At 41.0% G+C, this 21475-nt stretch overlaps 1 protein-coding gene across 18 annotated transcripts in view; it reads right to left on the bottom strand.

Moving 5' to 3' along the window:
• Positions 1-21475, bottom strand: part of tnika (TRAF2 and NCK interacting kinase a) — an 84350-nt gene that overhangs the window by 48770 nt on the left and 14105 nt on the right. For all 18 annotated transcript variants that reach the window (XM_074692378.1, XM_074692377.1, XM_074692369.1 and 15 more), the window contains exon 2: positions 13871-13936. In XM_074692378.1, the coding sequence (XP_074548479.1) occupies positions 13871-13936 (66 nt within the window). The remainder of the gene's footprint in view (positions 1-13870; positions 13937-21475) is intronic.

The raw sequence follows: 21475 nt of genomic DNA on the forward strand, positions 1-21475 counted from the left end.
AACTGGCTTTTATAGGGCTGGCTGATCAGAAGTTAGGGGGTTTGTAGGATGGAGAGCCTTAAAGAGACAGCACCTTACAGCATGCTGTCTCTTTAAGGCTTTTTCAATGTAGAGTTTCAGACAGAGGCTGAAATAAAGGTTTTGCACCAGTCACACGAGAAAAATGTATGTTCAGTATGGCCATCCAGCATTGTTAATTCATATCAATGTTAAAAACATGGAAAAAAGGCTGTGTAAAAGTATGTTTAGGTCTTGTCCTGCTCCCAAGCTCAATTTACTAAGTTATTCTCTATATTTCTTCAAATGTAAGAAAATCTTGATGACTCATCCTGGTGCTAATGTTGTGTCCAATGAAATGCTTCCCCAAAATATCAATGTCTGTCCTCAGTGACCTATTGAGGGCTCTAATGTACTAGTATTGGTCGGCATTGTGTTTGTGTTTGAGTGTTCTCATTCAGCAGTATCGACTCTAACCACCAATCACAATCAAAGCCCCTCTCTGGCTGTTTTTAGTCGGTAACTGTTACTGTTTCTAGCATGGTAGAAAAAAGTCTTGTTTGTTAGCATCAGTTAGTTCAATCAATTGTGCGACCATGGGTCTACTACCAGCTACTGTTTCCCCAGCATGCAAAGCGTACATCAATGATACTGTTCAGTTTAGGCATATGAAAGCACACAAACACTCTCAGTAGGAACAGATTGCCAGAGTCTGTAGCCAACTCTTTGTAAAAAGGAAATGGGTCACACCATAATCCTAATCTGTGCCGTCAGGGTAATCCATGCACACACACAAATATACACAGACGTGAGGGAAGAATTGACTGATGCTTGCTGTATCATATGGGAGAAGTGTGCTATGGGATGTGCTCCTGGGCTTTCACTCTGTTTATGTCTCCTTCAGTCTGTCGCTCTGTGACAGGCAGGTCGTAGAGGGAGATTTCCCACTGCTGTCACACACACTCTGTCTCACACACACACAGCAATCTGCAGTTTGGCTGTGTTAGGGTTGATGGGTTTCAGACAACCAGGGTTTCAGTCTGTACCCTCCTATCAACACCCACTGGTTCAAGTCTGCGGGCTTACAACTCCTGGCGTTCTGGCAGAGAATTAAAGCTACTTTCAGCTAACAAACGATACAAACACAGTTCTGCAAGAAGGAGTCCAGAGAAATAAGGGGGCAATACTCCCAGACACACCTCATTGCAGTTCAAACACCTGCAATCACTCCGCATTCACACGTGCTCACACACACACACACACTCGCACTGCTGGGGAATCAGTGAGGCAGTAAATAAAAGTGACAAAGGCCTCCATTCCAATCTACCACTGCACCGGCCAGGAAATATAGAAGCACCCCGAGGCTGCTCACACATGAGGGAGGAAAGAGAGACAGATTGAGACAGGAGGAGATTTAAAAGGAGGGAGCAGGGAAACAAATACAAGCAGAGAGTTTGGAGGAGGAGGTTGTAAAAAAGAAAGGGAGGAGGAGGAAGAAAAGGAGGAATAAAAGAGAAAGAAATATGAGAGCAATGATGTGGAGAAGAGTCCAGCGGGCTTTTATTGACGTGGGAGGAAGAGGTGGGGTTAGAAGGAGAAGCTGAATTTTAGCGACAGAGAGAGACAGACAGTGAGCGCTGATTCCACTCTGAATGAACCGCCGTTATCGGCTCAAGCCCAGCCAAACAATAATCTATCAGCAGCCTGAAACATAGCTGCTCATTAACCTGCCTGCTCGTGAGCTAATTAGCAAACCAGCAGGCAGATAAATGTACAGAAAACAGACTAATCTGGGGTCAGAGAGAGGATTTGCTGCAGAGTTAAATCATCACAAATGCAGGCAGGCGGAGATTGAAATGAGACAAACAGAAGTCTAAAATCAGGCAGAAGCCCACAAATTTGATCACAAAAAACATCTGTCACTCCCTATGGCTGTGTGATGGATGATGTTTGGAAACATAGAGATCAGGCGCTCACACAAAGCTTAAAAAAATCCATCATCATCGGACAAGAAATATGATTTATTTGAATGTTTTACATGCAGAGGATCTACTCGTGCATGTGTTTGTGTTGTGTGTGCAGACAACAGTAAAAGCCTGCCCTCATCATAAAACATCCTATAATGTGATGGAAATAAATCAACCCTAACAGGATCACCACTCGCTGGATGTGCATGGATGTGTGTCCGAGGCGTATTTATGGAAGGCTGACCCAGATTAAGTGAAACACAAACTCCCATAGAAACAGATGTGTTCTGTGCTAATGTCGCTTCTCAGCTGGACGCTGTTGAAATCCTTCTAAACATCTGTGCGACCCCCTCTCTAAAACTCTGTGCCGACTCCAAACTAAGATTCTACCTCTTTGAGTCACTAACTCATTTACAAAGGTTAGCTCAATAATGCACTTACTGGCTAATTCATTGAGTTAGCCATTGACCTGCCCACTCGCTAACACACTCACTTATCTCTCATTTTAAATCAAAGCGCCTGAATGTTTGAAGAGTTATGGCAGGGTGAAACAAACCAGAACTGAAGCATTTGAGGTAAAAAAAAATGAACAGAGTTGAGAGGGTTCCTGGCTGAGGGAACACTACAGAGAAAGAGGAGGAGGAGGAGGAGGAGGAGGAGGAGGAGGAGGAGGAGGAGGGGGAGGGAAGAGGCAAAGCAGTAGGTTCAGCACATCAGCATCATGCTCCAGCAGCTCTGAGGGGTCAAACAAAAGGCTGAGCTGATTTACAGTACAGACCGTAGAGGTGACAAAGAGAAGGAGAAAGAGCTGAGCAAGGGTGCTGAGAAAGACAGAGTAGACCATATTCACACAGCCGCCATCTTTATCTCACACCAAGCTCCAATACAAAGTGTTACATGCTGTGGTCAAGAATGAAAGGCGTATGTATGACCATGTTTATTTATTTGATCATTTTCAGATTAATCGGCCAATAGGACATCAGATTTAACATCTTGGTTCTCCTTCATGTCCAAGCTAGTAATGTATAACTGGAAGCCAACATTATTTTGTTTTGATTACACTTAAATACAGTGCTACATCTAATTCTGGGTAATGTTAGCCAGGCAGTGGATAAATGCTAACAGAACTTGTAAAATTTTACACCACACAATAGGGAGTTGTTCTTGAAATTGTTTCTCAAAGTAATAAAAGGTTTTAGATAACACAGTTAGTGGTTTGGAAATGGCTTAATGCTAGTTTTTAAGGTAAGAGTAGCATTAGCCAAGAAATAGCTGTATGCTAACAGTTCGTTATTGTTTTACTTCAGTATAGAAAACAGATTAATTCCTAGATTCACTTAATATAAGCAAATAAATGACTTTAGGCTCACATTTTTTAGCTCTCTGAGCTTAAGTGTTGTCAAATATTTAGTTTAAGTTTGAAAATAGCTAAATGCTAATATAACAGTGAGTTATTGCTACCTAGTGGCAAGGGAGTTCAGTTCTGGCGTGCGACTTTTGGCTAACATTTGTCTTTGGCTCTGTTTTAGTTAAAAAAAATATCAAAATGCTGACTTAGCAGTAAGTTATTCCTAATCGGACATCTATCTGGACATGTAACCCCTTTGCTGCTGTACAGGGTAGCAACAACTCACTACTGTGTAAACATTTCAACATTCCTGGCTAAAACTAAGCTAGCTTGCTTGGTTGCCTGATTTTGCTCTAGCCTTAACTTTCTAAAGTCTTTTCTCATTAAATTAGTTCCAACTCAGGTTAAGTCTGCATCCTGTGTAAAAAAAAAAAAAAAATTGTAGGACCTCATATTAGCATTTCAGTTTCCCATCTTTAGCATGAGCTAACACGATATTGGCAGCCAAGCAAATACATGGAATTGAAAGGTGTTCAGATAAAAGAGGATGTCAGGGAACAAAAGACTTTGATGACACATTTATAAGAGACAGGAGAGGACAAAGATAATAATATGGAAGTAGAGCTAGTTATTGACTTCACTATAGATGAGCTGTAAGTCACCACATAAAAAAAAATCATGGCTATAGCTTTTAACAGTGTAGTCCTGTGTTGCTATGTTCTGCCAGTCATGTAATTTTTTCTTTTATTTTAAAGTCCTGTGAACCTCCCTGTCTGTATGAAAAGTCTTTTATAAATAAAGTTTTATGATATTTATTATCTAACGAGAGGATGATCTGACTGGAGAACATCCAGGGAGGGGAGGAGACAGGGAATGATAGATTGTTATTGGCATCTAGCTGAGATAATTGACCCTTGCCTGGGTGGCAGGAGTGCATTGTGGGTAAGTGGGGCGTGTGGCCTTGGGGGAGACAGAGTGAGGATGTAGGCTAATGAACAAACTGCCAGGTGTGAACGTGAGTGTGTGTGTGTGTGTGCCACTGAAACGAGCACATCTGCTGTTCCCACAGAAACAGGCAACATCCACCTCAGTCATGGTTCACAGTTCATTCATGAGGGCTCAAGAGACTGAGGTGTGACTGTGTGTGTGAGAGTGTGTGAGAGTGTGTGAAATCAAAGTACAAATCTCCAGCAACAGAGAGAGGCAGTGACACAATGTCAAACTGCTGTATATATTACACACACACACACACCGACACATACACACACACACAGCCATAACCTGCACTACATGCTGCAGATACCCCCATCTGAGACCTTCCAGCAGCATCCACATTAGCATTTATGCTATACATTTTTAATATTAACACATGTCAGTTCCTTATCACACTAGCTGCAACCTGTTGATACAGGATTATTAATCCATATACGTTCTGGGGGAGGATGTGAGATATGTGAAAAGGAGTAATGTGGAGAGAGGAGTTCAGATGAAGTGCTGATGCCAGCAGTGAGAATCAGGCCCCGTTTACACAACGTTTCATCTGAAAACGCTAAAACGCAGCGAAAACACAGTGAAAAAAAGTCAGCGTACACACTTAAACGCCGAGGGACTGAAAACGCTGTAGTAAGCATGCCAGGCCTGCAGGTGGTGCTATAACCGTCTTGTCCAGAAGCAGCTTCGGGGAGATCTCCACTGAAGTAGAGTTGAGTCGATTATCTGGTGTATTGGGGAACACTAAGTGCAAAGTGGAGCAACAGATGCACATTTTATACGAAGACAGTCAGTAGATAAAGCAGATTGAGCAGCACAAGCACGATGCGGTAGTTCATGACGATCGTAACAACTGTACCGTTGCCCTGTTGTATGCGCTCGCACGAGGCGGAGTGTGACGTCAGCGTTTCCACTGAAAACTGTTTACACGGCCACGGTGTCGGCAGCGTTTCAGAAAAATCCCACTCTGGAGTCCGTTTTCAAAAGTTTGCGTTCTAGGTCGGCTGAAACGCCGTTTCTGTGTAGACGCAAGGCTGAAACGCAACAAACCTTTTGCATTTCACCCTAAAACCGTTGTTGTGTAAACGGCCCCTCAGACTCCAACAGCTAATCGCTCATGAACGTTTCAGACCAGCAGCATCAGTGACAGATGCACAATCCAGCCAAATTTTATGATCATCATCTCTGCTAACATTATTAAAAAATATCCTGTGAATTATGACTGTTGTGACATTACTTTAGTGCCAGTCAGACTTGGGGTTATCAGCATTCAAGCTGTTGGCAGTGAAGTGGCAGCCACCGCAGACTCTACCTAATAATCACAGGATTCAATTATCAACAGAGATTCTATCAGTGCAGCTCTCTGTGGCTGGAATGAACCAGGTAGGCTGTGTTTTGATTGAAAACAGACCCAAAGCGCTCAACACTGCCAGGTCTATTATGTGTTTTTTCTTCTTTCTGTCCTTATTTGATCATATCTTTGTCTAATTAAATACAGACATGCAATAAATTTAAGTATGAAACTGAAACTTTGGGACCACTGCTAGAGGTTGGAGAGAGTTATAGCTCCTTCATGGTTGCTCAGTTGAAATATCCAAATTGAATGATGCAAACCCCTTTTCAAATAAAGTTAAGCTGCTTTAAAACAAGTTGAATTGACACAGTAAGGAGTTTCAGTGCTCAGATTAGACTGTGATGTCAAGCGCTGATTTGTCAAGATGCCATTTCAGTATAATCACCAGTTTCTTCCACACAGACACACACTGTGCATGCTGCTGGTTTGATCTTCTTTCCTGCTGAGAAAGACTCGCTGGAGGACTTGAGGACATCAAACAAAGACGGATTCATGACGTCATTCTGTCTTCCATCCTCTTTTTAAATTCTCCTACAGCCGGGCTTTCTCACCTCATGCTGCTTCCCTGAGCTTTGTGTCTGTGTGTGTGTGTTTGTGTGTGCAGGAATATGTGTATGGGAGGCAGAGAAGTGGCTGTGGTGGACATGCAGAGAGGAAAGTATCTCCCACAGTCCTGTGCAGCGTGACTCCGAGCCGATAAGAAAGATAAAAAAAACAACTTTGAAGTTTTATGGGGCTAAGAGGGCAGAGGGAGGACGAGGAGGAGGAAGAGAGCTGATGGTCCAGGGGTGTTAGAGAGGAGGAAGGACTGCTGGTAAAAATGAAAAAGATTATAAACATGGATGCAGAAATGAGGGGAGGAGAAATGACACTAACTTTTTTAAGCCAAAAGAGAGAAAGAGATAGAGGAGTAAAAGGGGAGAGAAATATAGACAGAAAGAGGTAAAAATGTTGAGAAAGTGGAAAAAGAAAAAAATGAAAATGTTGAGAGAGGAAGACAAATACTGAAATCAGGATGAGGAAAGAAAACAAAACAAAAATGAGATAAAAGAAAGGGGTGAAAAGAGAAGGACATGAATTTGGGGTAAACAAAACCAAAAATGATAGGGGGAGGGTAAAAGTGGGGAATGAGTGGCACAAAAAGATAGAATAAAAGGGGGGAAACAGTGATAAAAAAGAGAAAAAAGAAAACAAGAGGAAATGAGAGAAAAAACAGAGAGAAAGTAAGGTGTAAAGCGGCTGTGAGTAGTTTGAAAGTGAGCTTCAAAAATTTTCCCTTCTCGATACATGCCTGATCATAATCCACACTTTAAAATGAGATAATCAGCGCCAATATCGCTGGTTTCAGGTTATTTTAAATTGCTACTTCTTAGTTTCAAGTTTGGGTCGTCCGGGACTAAATTAATGTACGACACATCCAGGTCTCTATGACAACCCCACACTGGCTGACGAAGCTTAGTAGAGAGAAGTGTTTGTGTTTTTTCTCTGCTAAAAATGATTTCTATGACTAATTTTGTAGCGATGGTGGACACAGGAGCCTAACTGTCAGACCAAAAAAAGGACAGAAGAGCAGAAGAAAGATAAACAGGAGAGTGATACAGCCTAAGCTAAAGGCTAATTAGCCTTTAGCTCAGGTTGTAGCCAGCTGCTGCTTTTACTTGATGTCACGTTTCAAACCGTAGAGCTATGTGACTGCACTTGTAACTCCCTTACCTCAGCGCGTTGTGTCCATTAAAAAGTTAAAAAATAATATTAAAAAATATCCATTTAATTCCAAAACAAACACACGCCTCACTAAAAGTAATTTACGACAGTGTGTGGAGACTCCGGGCCACAGGGTGGCGAGGGAGTACAATCAAAACAGATCCTCCTCATAACATCTTTAAGGAGAGAGGGTAACAGGGAGTGAAGGAGAGAGAAAGAAGAAGGGAGGAAAAATGAAAGGGGTCTGATGATGATGATGAAGAGAAAAAAGAGCTTAGGGAGAGGAAAAGAGAGACAGAGGAGGTGAAGGAAAGAAAAGGGAGACAGAGGAGGTGAGGGAGAGAAAAAGACGGAAACAGGGTGTAGACAGAAAAAGATTGAAAGATAAGAAGAAGAGAGAAAGAGGGGTTTGAGATAAGAAATGAAGAGATGATAAAGGGAAAGAGGGGATGACAGAGAGAAAAAGAGAGAAAGAGGGGATTCAGCATTAAAAAGAGAGGGAGAAAAAGGGAGGGATGTAGGAAAGGAGAGTCTTAAAGGGGGAGATGAAGGACCTGAGATTGGATAATGAAAGGAAGCTCACTTTCCAGTCCTTCAAACTTAAACACCATTTCCCCTACGTTTCACACACTTTCATTTGTTTACATCCTGGGTACCTGTATCACCATGGCAACAAGAGAATTATGACATCACTGAGAGCGTGATTCCAAAACTGCGAATACCTTTTCTCGCTTTGTGTGATCTCATCAGTTCATTAACTTTTAAAAACACAGAGACAAGGAAGCGATTTTTCAAAGCAGACACGCACATTTTCATACACACAAACACAACATCCACCACACCAAACAAACACACACTTTAACAGGAGGCCTTGTCACCACACAGGCACACACACGCTCCTTAGGCCCCTTGTTCTTATACGTATTAGTTTATACACACACAGTCCGCTGCAGTAAATGGAAACCACACAGCTGCTCTTTATACAGACTCGCTGTCACAGTGGGTGAGCATATAAAAGCCCATACGGCCAAGTCCCAAACGTCCCTTTGTACATGTGTGTGTGTGTGTGTGTGTGTGTGTGTGTGTGAGTGTGTGTGTGAGGGAGACTGGTGAATATTTAAAGAGTGTGTGGAGCACTTTGCCTGCGGAGGAGCAGAGTGGATGTGTTCTGTCATCAGGGACAAAAAGATTGGTCTGCCCCCTTTTTTTTCCTTCTTCCTCTTTCCCTTCTTCTGCATGGAGACAGCAGAGTCACAGCAAAATTAATAAATAAATAAATACAAACATACACAGCAGCGAACAAGCGCTTGTTGCCGACAACGCTGAAGACAGTCTACGTCTACGACGAGCTCCATGTTTCATCGATCAGGTTTGTGTTTGTGTTGGAGATATTATTTGTAACCCTTTCAAATTGTCCTTGAATGCATCACGGAGACAAATGACTTCTCCTGCAGGCCTGTCAGGGAACTGTGATTAATCAATTATCAGATCAATAAGTCTGTCAGTCAATAAGGCGTCCAGTCAGTCAGTTAGTCGGGGGGTGTTTCGCCCAATCCCTGGCAAGGGGTGGTCCTTGTTCCCACCCCTGTAAATACAGAGTTCCCATCAGCCCCATCAAATATTCACAAGCTTAGGAGAGACAGAGAGAAGGGGGAGACTGGGCAGAAACACCAGAGATATAAAACAAAAAATGGTTGAGAAGAGGGGTTGGATGAGAGTGAAGGAGGGACACGTGGCGAAATAGAGGAAGGAAATACTGATAAGAGAGCTGACGAGAGTTACAGTAGGAGGAAACAGTAAGAGAGGAGGACAGTGAAGAGAAGCAGAATGTGTTTAATTATTCAGCATTACCCATGTTCTCTATTTATGGCCCTTTTAGAGCAGCCAGTAGCAGCTATATATACACAAACTGTAGGCACAGCCTGCTCCCTTAAGTACAGCTCACCAAGGAAGATTCAGACTAAAAAACACAGGAAACGAGAAGAAAAACGTGATTATAAATTGATAAGAGATGCACAGAGGCGAGGGATGACGAAGAGAGAGGAGGGGATGACAAGACAGAGGAAGAAAAACAAGGAAACAGAACTGCCAAGGAGACGTAAGATGAGAAAGGGAGACAGAGGGAGAAGGCGAGCTAAAATTATCCTTTCGCCACGGCTACTCGTCTATCACTGTTCTCAGCCAAACTATTTCTGCTGACAGGGACGCTGAGTAAAAAAAAACAACAACCTGGTTCAACTTTTCATCACTTTTTTATTTTTTTTTTAAGTGAGATGAGACTTTGAGGATGCACAAGACGGGGGGAAGAGGATGGGGAAGAGAGGAGGAGGGAAGAAAAGAGCAGTGTGGAGCAGATCTGTATCATTTAACTAGACGGGGTAATGGAATTGTTGATAAACTTGTTATCTCTCAGTCACAGACACAGTGAAGAGCAGCGATGAGGTGTTTTACTGGTCACCTATCACATAAAACACAACAGGCCAATACTTTTGCATATGCACACACAAAATGATGCATGCATTAGTGTAGCTTTACAGTTCCTGCAGTGCAAAAAAAAAAGAAAAACCGAAAGAGGAAAAATATAAAATAAAATAAAAAAATGAAACATAAATAACTGAATAAATTTTACGCAAAACAGATAAAAAATATAAAAGATAAACCCTGTATGTATCTTCAGGTATTATCTGCTTAGGAAACGTCCCTGTTTTTTAAGGCCATTAAGCATGGTTGTTTAAGTTTTCATGATCCAAAAAGATCTACATCTGGGCTTTCAGACATGAATTATTCAGTTTTTGTGGAATGAAAAACAACCACTTTCAAGTCAAGATGATCTGATCTCATAACACTTGCATATGCTATTTTATCTGCATAACTTCTACAAGAAAACCAAAAAAGGAACAAAGACGGCACAGCTTGGGTAGAGGCATCCTCTGGTGGTTTTAAGTGCTGGTGTGAAGGAAAAAAAACAAGGCACCCCTTGCAAACTTGCAGAGTATGTTCACACGGGCACATCAAAGCAGAGCTGGCCCCTTGCCATTGAGCAAATTAAATTTATTTTTGGAATCAAAACAAGGAGTAAACTCCTGTTTACAGCCTGCCTGACTCTTATCTCTGCACACGAGCCAAACTCTCCCCGTGTTTCCTCTCATGTATTCTTTGATCCACAGCGAGGATACTACAGGGCAGAGCTAAACGTTCTTACGTGTCGTTTTTCTGACATAACAAGTGTCTAAAAATGGGTTCAGAGCGAGCCGGAGCAATTCCAGTTCACTAATACCCAGCAGGCTGAAGGTCAATTTATCATCTCGGTGAGTCACAGATTCACCTGCTCACAAGAAGCTGATCCTCTGCAGGCAGAGACGAGGGACTTCAAGCGCATGAGGAATTTAAAATAGACAGCGTTTTTGCTCAAGTGACTCCACTGCTTATCTTTGTGTATGAATCCAATCTCTTCTGGTTTGCAGTTTTATCTGCTTCTACAGCTCTGGAGGGGCGGTGAGGAAGGGCTACAAAGATTTCTGAAAAAGTTCTGTCTGTAAAAGTGATATTTTACATCAGCACCAGTATTTTGAACAATTCCCATTTCTGGAACATTTGTATATACAATGTCAGGAACTGGCTGCTTCCAGGAAAAGCAGCAAATCCTAATAAGAGTTTAGTTATACAACATCTTTCATGCATTCTCTACCAATTCAAATTGCCACAGTGTCAACAGGCAGCAGTGAAATGTGCCAGGTATCTTTCTTTGGACTGATTTGTTGTAATGTTTGGGTTGTCTATGACATCATCTTTGCTATCAAGAACAATTTATCGTATCTATAAGGTTTAAATCAATATGATCAATATTTTTCAATTTAGCATATTTACTCTTCAATTTATAACCTTGCGATGCTGCGTATATGTCCAGCATGGAAAATCGCCTATTCTTTGACTCCCTCACAGTCACAAGGATGCAATTAGGTACCTAAACATGGTTCCTTTTGATTTTACATAAATTGGTACCCGGTACTTTGACTGAATTCAATTGGTACCTATAAAAGTACCAAATTGGGTACTCATCCCTAGGTGTGAAGGAGCCCCTTTTGGAGATTGAACTGATTTACTGTGTGTAGGGATGGGTATCTTTCACATTTGAAACGATACGGTACCTATGCCTGGTACCTGGCAATCGGCACCGGTACTCAACGGTACCAATTTTCGGTACTTTATTGTGTGTATGTGGTAAAAAATATCAATTTTTTCAATAATAAAATATAGAATTTTTACAATTCAACAAATTTATTCTTCAATATATAACCTTGAAATGCTGTGTTCATGTCCAGCATGGAAAGTTGCCTACTCTTCCACTCCCTCACAGTTACAAGAATGCGTTTAGGTACCTAAACATGGCACCTTTTGATTTTACACGAATTGATACCTGATACTTTTGAAATAATTTGGTCGGTAGCTAAAAAAGTACCTAATTCGGTACCCATCCCTAACTGTGTGAGATCAGGTTGTCACCAGCGCTCCAGAGTTTTGACAGTCAGGCAATAGCTGAAACTGATGTTTTTGCCACAAAGTCAACAGGCAGCACTTGGATGTCATGCGGATTGTTCTGATTTACCGTGTGTGATCTGTGGTTTTGAGACTTAACCACCAGTGCTATAGAGTTTTGACCAATCAGTGTTGAATATTTCGCACAGTCAGGCTGTAACTGTAAGGGGTGTTTTTTTGCCCCAGTGTCAACAGGAAGAGTTAAAACACACCCAACTCCTTTCCACACGTCAATCTGATCGGATCTGATGTGTGTGTGATCAAGTCTCAAAATAAACTCTCAAGGCTTTTGCTGTTGCGAGTTTATTTTGGTATGGTTTATCGGCCAATCACAATGAAGTGTTTTCAGGCATAAACAACCTTTAAAACCACACTCATTAATCCCATCCTTTAATCTTGAAGGATGGAAACAATAACCTTTGTTTTCAGGGCATGGTGAAAGTTGTTGGTCCTGAAGTCTGATCTGAATTAGGAAAGAGAGCTGACACGTTCCACACACCTGCTGGAAGAAACAACTACGGCTTGATCTCAGGACTTTGAACTTTAATTACCCTGGATTTTTTGATCTGTTGTAGAAACTATTCAGTCCGGGAGGTCTGCGTATGAAAGCTTTATGTGTTGTCTTAACATTCTGAATGTGATCTGTGGTTTGTTTTTCTAAAATCTTATGCTGCTGCTTTTCTTGGCAAGGTCTCCAAAGGATAACCCGGCTCAATAAAGACTGAATGAAAATATGTGTTAAACACACAACATTTTAAAATCTAAGAGGTTTGACTTCACGGTGTCACACTTTGATCTTCACAGGTCACATAACAAATGTTCTTTTTGGATCTGTCAGACTGCAGCACTTAGCGAATAAACTTTATAGTCTCCACTGAGTATAAGTTATACTGATCCACTCTAAAACCTGTGTGGATCAGCTTTATCTGCCACGGACTCAACAGGCCAGTACTGTTGCCATAGGCGTTTTGCAGCTCGGTAATGTATAGGAACAGACCGGCTGAATGTCAGCCAGTAAATGAGCCGTGACTTTCACCAGGACAGCAGAGTCAGCAATACACCGATACACATAACTCTCCTATTCTCTGCTTCTTTTTGTGTGTTTTTATTCCTTCTGCCTCTTTCACACACACACACGCACACACACATACTCACACTCACAACTACACACACGTGAGGATGTCAGATTGTTTCAAGAGACATCCAACCTCTACCTGACCTTAATGTCCTGCCCAATCAGGTGAAAGAACAGCTCCTCTCCATCACCACCTGACCTTGACTTCCTGCTCCATTACACACGCTCTTTCTCTCACACACACACTCTTGCTCATATGCACTCTAGGGGGCTTCACATGCCCATACCTTTACTCATTTAACAAACACATGTTTACAGCTGCTGCAGGTGATAAAACAGAGTGCCACATCCTGCAGGGTGACAGGATGAGGCAGCAGAATCAGGAAACAGGAAGTGAGGACCAGAGAACACTGAGCTGTCATGAAGGGAGGAGGAAGTCCAGACTGTGACATGAACCATGAGATAGGGTTTAAATGAGGGCGGGAAACGGCTGACAGCCAAAAACAAAACCACAGTGATGTCACAACGTCAAACATACTGTGTGCATCATTTCCTGCTTCAAGAAAAACTTCCTCCTGAAAAACTTCATTTAGGGGAGAGGGATATAGAGATGTAAAAAGAAATTCAAGTACAGTACAGTACAGTAAAGAAAATGTAGTCAGGGAAATTCTCTTAAAAGCTCTCTAATGTGCCCCAGTTTCTGCATCTCCACTATAACACCCGCTTCACTTCTCTCTGACGCTTTTATCTCGTCTTCTGTTTCCTTCAGTTACAGTGAACATTTCTATTCTTTATTCCATACATGCTGCTCGGAGCGAACAGATAAAAGCTGATAACACAGTGGAGTATACCATTAGAGCACAGACTGCTATGGATCAAAGTCAGTGTGTGTAGCTTACCTTGTACACCTGCCCATAGGTGCCATTTCCCACCAGCTCAACCAGCTCAAAGATGCCAGCAGGATCCTGTGGAGACAAAAGAAACACAACAGAGTTATTGAGAAAAATACGACTAATAAAAAACAGTCACTCATATGTTCACACTGCCACTATTGAAAGCCTCTGTATTGGAAATAGCTGTCAAAGCACCAGTTAGATGTGTAATTAATAAATTGACAAAGAGACAAAACAAGAAAAACACTGAATAAATCAAGGAACTTCAACAAACAGCACAACTATAAAAGAGGATAATAGGTTTGCCACAACTAAGAATATTTTAAGACTTCGCTGAATTTACTTTTTGGGTTGTTATATTTCAAACTGTTGTTTGTTTCCTGTTAGTAACAAACCTTTGTGTCGTTCTTCAGCTGACATAAGACCATACAGCAACTTTCGGGGTATAAGAGTATGGTATAAGATATTAAACTTTTGGAGATGAAGTCAATGTGGTCCTAAAAACTGCAGTACATCTAGTGTCCACTAGAGGCTCGCTCTGAAAGAACAGGATACTGCATACACACCAATACAAAAATGCCTATTTTTGTAGCAAAAACAAACTTGTTTACGGCCAGGCACAAAACTTTGTTTGGTCAGAAAAGCTAATTTATTTAACGACACACACTTTAGCATGTCCAATATGACTTCCATTTACAACAAGCTACAAAACTTCAGATCAGTAATAGATGGGCAATAACGCAAAGACTATGTCCATGTATTACACAGTCAATGCACAGAACGCTAGCAGCTGCAAGTATAAGGTAGCTTATTTCTTACTCAGTGCCTTAGACTTTGTTACTGAAGAGTCATCATAACCCTAAAAATGGCTGTTACCATAATAAAATGCTGTGACCAACTAACTTCCGACTACTCTACAAAACTGGAAAAAAAGACATGTACCTGTCAGTCAAATAAGCCACACTCCTGATTTACTTAACTATTTATAACATTTAGCTTTGTTATAAAAAAAACAGGTGAGATTCTATAGTCAGCCTCAAGTGGTTACTGAAAGAACTGCAGTTGTTTGCACCTCTGAATCAGCTGCATTTTTTTAACACTGATAGCTGCCACTTGTTACCCACACTCCATGTATACTTGCAGCACTTGTTCTAAGCCCCAAAAAAAGAGAGCTAATATGTTAGCAATCAGGGGTTTCTGCTTGCATATATGACTAATCATTGCTAACATTAGCTAGCCATTTTTTAACTTATCTTTTCAGCATACTGAACAGTTAAATTGTCTTGTTTTAGTTTTTTTGCATTGTTGTTATAGGAGTTAAACTTTGTTCTCAAAGCAACATGATTGACTAACAGGAAGTTTCAGTAAGATACGATAAAACAAGAATAAACACATGCTAAAGATTTAGCAAGTGAGAAACAACCTGTTAGCACAAGCTACTAATGTGTTAACCATATTACAACATTGTGGATACACTCAGCACACCAGGCTAAACATGCTAGCATAGCCTCAGTAATCCATATGTCAACAATGGATTCCTACATTTTTTAAGGAATGTGTTGAGCTAAACTGTCGCTACCTGTGCTCAACAATGAAGCTCCTCTGGTGTTAAAACACAGGTTTTAAAGATACATTTTCAGGCTTGTGTCCAGACTAGCTAATAATATAAGCCTTCACTTACTATAGGTTGCCAAGAGAGAGCTTAACACCTCTCTGACTATGAACAACTTGCACACAGCATAAAACCCACTGACCCCTGCACACTCACACATACCACCCCCTTCCTCTGTGCTGCGTGTTGCTACGGCATTCCAACAATAGCTGGTATTCACCCTCTCCTTCCTTCTTTCTCTTTCACACTCTCTGCTTCTGTTCTCCAACCAACCCAAGTCCATCTATGTCTCCCTCACCCTTTTATCTTCACATTCTGTCTTTCTCTCCTTCACTCCTGACACAGTCCAGGACAAGTCTCTCTTCCAACACTCTTCTCATTCCAACAGAGTCCCACAGACACTCTCAGGCTCTTTACCAGCTTTGGTTATGTCTCTTTTCTTCCTGTGCAAACTTCTTGACATTTAAAAGTTGGATCAAAGTTACATCCTGTTATTTAATGGAACTTTCTGCAACTTTGTACCTTTCTTAGTCGGCTTGTGCAGATGTCACAGAAACTTTCTGAAATCAACAACGTTTTTCAGCATCAAAAATGCACTGCAAAGAATCCGTTAAGAAATTATGTATTTTATCTATGACAAAACTGTTTCTTCTTTTATGGGCATGGACTTTATAATATGGTGTTACTTAAATGAACTTTTACTTTATTTTCAAATATTTGACATGTGGATTAAAGCTCCAAACTGTTTAAACTTTGTACTTCACTCTTACTCAGGAGATTGCTCAGCTGCTCTTGGCTCATCATCATATAATCAAGAATTTGAAATTAATATCTGTTATCTTATATTAAACACCATTCTACTACACTACAGACTTCTTAGACTTAATATAAACCAAATTTACCTGAGAAATATTATTAAAAAGTCTGGGTGTGACTAAAAAGGGTAAAAAAATTAATTAAATTCAAAGTTAAGTTTCTAAAACGGGAATGACCTCCTAGTTCAAGACGATGAAGTTCATTTTTTCACTCTACTGGCAGATTTTTTGCACCGATGGGAGGACATTTTTTATAGACATAGCAGAAAACATGTGCCTAGTTTTGAGTTTTGTTGTATAAAACAATGTGACATTGTGTTTGGTGGTTGTGTAACTGCTTTCCCAGTTAGTTAATGTAGAATATTAGATATTAGTGGCAATGTGCAAATCCACAGGGCTCATCTGTGCAACTTCAGTTAGAAAGGCCGAGAAGCAGTTTGCGGTACTGCATGGAAATAACAGATATTAAAAACACATCAGACAAAAAAAGACAAATATAAAAAAAAAACATAGCAGCTGGTGATAAAAACTGTATTAAAAACACATCAGTCAAACAAAGACAAATGTTTGAATAATAGTTACAGCTGTTATCGATGTCCTCTCGATCTGGCAGTTTTATGGGATTTATGCCAAACATTGTATACCAACAGCTACGAGATGAATAAATAAAACACTGGGTGCAAAACACGTCCCTTTGTGCCTCTATATTCCTCATCCCGTAGTCCACACATTCCCCCAGACTCCTTCAGTGGAGTTTTTCTCATGAGAATGAGAGTTTTTTGGCTCAGTTTGTTTTGACCTTCGGTATCTATACCACCAACCACAGGGGAGTGGCTGAAACTCCACTGGTCGTGTGTGAGATGTCTCTGTGCAGACTTCTCTGACAGCTTGGTCGTGTATTGTTGTTACAGGTCAGCTTACTTCTACCCCATAATTCTCCCACAGGTCTCTGCAATTTCTTGCAGTTCTCACTTTGAAGTGCACAAAGTGTGGATAACCTTTCATTTAAAGCCAGTTCTACTGGGAGAGCTAAAAATAAACGCAGTCCAGAGTACAATCTGTTATTTCTTATTCTTTTTTGTCAGTTTCTTTCTTTTTAGAAAACAATGGCTAGAATTGAGTCAGGAGCCAAGAAAGGTGTCTATGTAATCAGATGTTCCACTGGGAGCAAAGCTGGAGGGCTGTTAAGTTGGACTCGAATAAATCACAGCTGAGTTTGTTTCTGATACAACACTTTGAAGCTTATCCTTGTTGTGGGGCATATTAAAAATGCTGAAAATGGGGTAAGAAAGGTTTAAAGTTTCTTGAAATTAAAATATTTGTCATAAATTTTTTTTCTCTTATCAGGAAATTCAGGCATCATTTTGGTCTTTCAAAATCTTGAATTATGACATTTTTCTGGACTTGTCAGGTAAATGTGGCTCATATTAATTTTAATGTGACCATTTTTAGTAAAAATAAGACAAACACCTGCTTAGATTTCAATTTCTGCAATGTTGGTATGCCACATTCACATGTGGAAGAGTAGGGAGCTCCTTTAACAGATCCTCTCTGGGGTAATAGATAGGGATGGGTACCTCTCACTTTTGAAACGATATAGCACCAATACCTGGTACCTGGCAATCACTATCAATACTCAACGGTACCAACTTTTGGTACTTTTTTGAGTTTATGTGGTAAAAAAATATAAATTTGCTTAGTAATAAAATATATATTTTTTTCAATTTAATATATTTACTCTTCAATAGATAATCTTGCAATGCTGTGTTCATGTCCAGCATGGAAAATCTCCTACTCTTGCACTCCCTCATAGTCACAAGGATGCATTTAGGTACCTAAACATGGTTCTTTTTGGTTCTACGTGAATCGGTTCTAGGTACTTTTGACAGAATTTGGTCGGTACCTGTGGCAATTGCTCTGCAACGGAAGCTCAGCTTCCCCTAAAATGTCCCCCCAAAAAGTGGTGATATGTACTGCTGTGTGTACATTTCATTGACAAAATCTGCGCAAGAATTTCTTCATCTTTTGTTCAGAATCAGCTACCTATCACAGGTAACTGGCTCAACCTCCTTCTCATTCATCCCCGCAGCGTCTCAGCACTTTAACCCAGTCAGACGCTGAGTGTGTTCTGACTTCAGCGGGGAAGCGTAGAGTGGGTTGTTCCACTGTGGAAACTGGACGGTCATTGGATAAACGCTGGGCTTTGTCCCGCCCATCGAACGCTCAGCGTCTCTGAGGGTCTATGAGGCAGTGGCCTGGGCGCTGGGCTTCTGCATGATGATCGGATGATCTGTCTGAGGCCGATCTTGAAGTATAAACCTCCACCGGAGCATCTTCTGACTTTTATATTGAGTTGTTCTGGACTGATCCAGAGGCTTTATCGATCCCAAGCGAGTTTACTTTTCTTAAAGACGACAGGCGATGTGTTTAAAGATTCTCTCTCTTTTCATCAATAAGCAGCTACAGCTACAACTACAGCTGCGGAGCTTCTCCACCTGTTACTCACACTTGCAGCCTGTCCTAGTCTCACGGCACAGAGGGTAGAATTTACGTTTAAATAAATAAATAAATTTATGATGTAGGCCGGAAAAAAATTAGCTTCCCCTCCTTGACTGACCAGCAGCCACCATTGGTCGGTATCTATAAAAGTACCTAACTCGGTGGCCATCCCTAGTTAAAGATATTTAATTTAAAAGAAAGTTTTGACTGAAAATTGGACAAACACTTGCTTACATTTCAGTATTTATAGTGTAGGCATTCCACATACACATATGGAAGGGCAGAGAGCCTGAACAGAGCCATTCCACCAAGTTATGAGTTAATCATTAATAAAACAATTTTGACTTAAAGAAGACAAACACCTGCTCAGATTTTAGTCTTTGCTGTGTTGGTATTCCACGTGCACATGTGGAAGGGCTGAGAGCTCCTAGAACAGAGCCATTCTGCCAAGTTATGGATTATTAATTAAAAAGCCTTTTTTTATTAAAGCTAAGACATGAACACTTGCTTAGTTTTCAGTTTTCTCAGTGCATAGCTAAGTTTGCTCCTTAAAATGCTGATCGAGGTTTCTTGAGATCACCTTAGAAAACTTACGAAAGCTAAAGTTACCTGAACGCTCCTTAAATGCTGAGTCAGCATGCCTAAAGTTTGGTAATTTGTCTTTGTAACAGCTAACTTTCCCTCTTTCTTCTCATCTGCCTCAGTTTTCATCCCTCTCTTCTCCCAGTTTCTCCCTTGCTCTGTCTCTGTATGTTTGTTTCTGCACGTCTCAGCAGACCTGTCAACCTGTCAGCGCTTTCTGAAGACAGGCTCTTGTGCTTTTCTTGCTCTCTCCTTCCTTTTTCCTGTCGCTGTTTCACCCTTCTTTCTCTTTCATGTGTGCGCGCATTCACCCCGCGCACACACAAAAACAGACAAACTCATTCTCTCGCACTCTGTCTCAAGTACATCCTCCCGCTGTCTCGCTCACTCACACTCTCGTAACCAATAACACACACACACACACTGGGCCAAAAACGCACTCCTACACAAAGCCTACTGTTCAAATGTTCTAGCAAGTCTGAGTGGGCTCGAAATGAAGAGTGTGTGTCTAACTGAGCCTGTGTGCAGAGACAGTCAGAAAGAGGCTGTTTTAACAGAGCAGACACAACCTTCTGCAGTCAGTGTGTGTCTGCTTGCTCTGCTATCAGGCCTCTGCAGGTAGATTTCTCCTACCCTCGCTTCCTTTTTCGCTCTCCGACTGCGTGTTTCTGTTTGGCAGCTGTGTGAATCAACTCTCCAAGCTGCATACAAAGTTCTGACAGCAGCTCCCAAGATGCGTTTCAGGATGCACTCTCCTTCTCTTGCTGTTTTTACACGGCAGAAACATCTAGATTATATAAAAATCAATGCACATACACGCATAGATACATGATGTTAATGCAAATGGCGTACTGAAACCTAAATACCTGGAAGATGTTTGCATGCATGTGGAGCTTAGTCTTCTCCATGCACAACATACAGAACGAGTGCTGTGGCTGGAGAAACGGAGCGTTTTTGCTGCTCCAGTTCATACATGTCCTGAGGCTGGCTGATAAAAATATAGCACGATATCATTCATATTTTATAGGCCACTTGCAGAATGAGCTCTCAGCGTGCACCAGGCTTTGTCAGAGCATCTGAGTGTGTGTGTGTGTGTGTGTCTGTTGGGTTATATGTCCCAATGACTAGAGCAATTTTGCCCCTTTCTTGTTTTTCCTCATTTTGTGTCCCTGCCGAGTGTCACATGACTGCCACATGACCTCACTGGTGGCAGATGAATCACGGTGTATTTCTGTGTGAGTGTGCAGAAAGCTGCTAAATAATAGCTGCACATTAAATAAAGTACAAAAACAAACACTGAAGTGCAGAGAGAAGTAGAAGATTCACCCATTTCAGACACACATTTCCGTTCTCCAAAAGTTTTGAGAGGTGATTAGTCATCCTTGATGACAGGGCAGTTTTTCTTACACACAGCTTGAAAAGGCAATTTACTTTACAAAGACCTTTTGGGTCTTCTTGTTAAAATATCAAATTATATTCAAACAGCACATTGTCTTTGTATAAACAGAAATCTGCATATGAATTTAGAATCCAAAGGTAAGAGATGAGATATTTGCTACTGAGGGATTTGTGGTCTTTTGTTGTCAGAGTAGTATCAAATGGTATCCAAATGTAGAGGGCTTTGGTTTTATCAAAGTTTGAAGTATCCATTGGTTGTCAGAGATTTATAGTTTTATAGAGCAGGTGCGTGACCATAGACAGTAGAGAACATAGATGGAGTTTCCGTTTTTATAACAACACATAATGTAGCCCAGTTATCCTCTAAATCAGGGGTGGCCAACCTGTGGCTCGCGAGCCGCATGTGGCTCTTTGTCTTTTGGTGTGTGGCTCTTTGATCCATTCATAAAAAAATATATATAGTTATGAGTAGTGGTGTGTTGATCAATCTAAAATATATATGGATGCCAACATTGGGATCAGTTGGGATTGATACTTAAGTTTCAGTTTCTCTTCTCTAGTAAGAATTCAAACACACAAACACAGTAAATCTCGCTTTGAAAATTGGAAATGTATTGATTTTCATTTTATGTCATTTCATTTATGTGTGAGAGGAAGTGTGTTTGTAAGACCCCATGTGTGACGTGGCTCTCTGTAGTACCACTG

This window comes from Halichoeres trimaculatus, unplaced genomic scaffold (assembly GCF_033239565.1).
Source record: "Halichoeres trimaculatus isolate MK-OKI-2021-1 unplaced genomic scaffold, fHalTri1.1 fHalTri1_scaffold_17, whole genome shotgun sequence".
Classification (NCBI taxonomy): domain Eukaryota; kingdom Metazoa; phylum Chordata; class Actinopteri; order Labriformes; family Labridae; genus Halichoeres; species Halichoeres trimaculatus.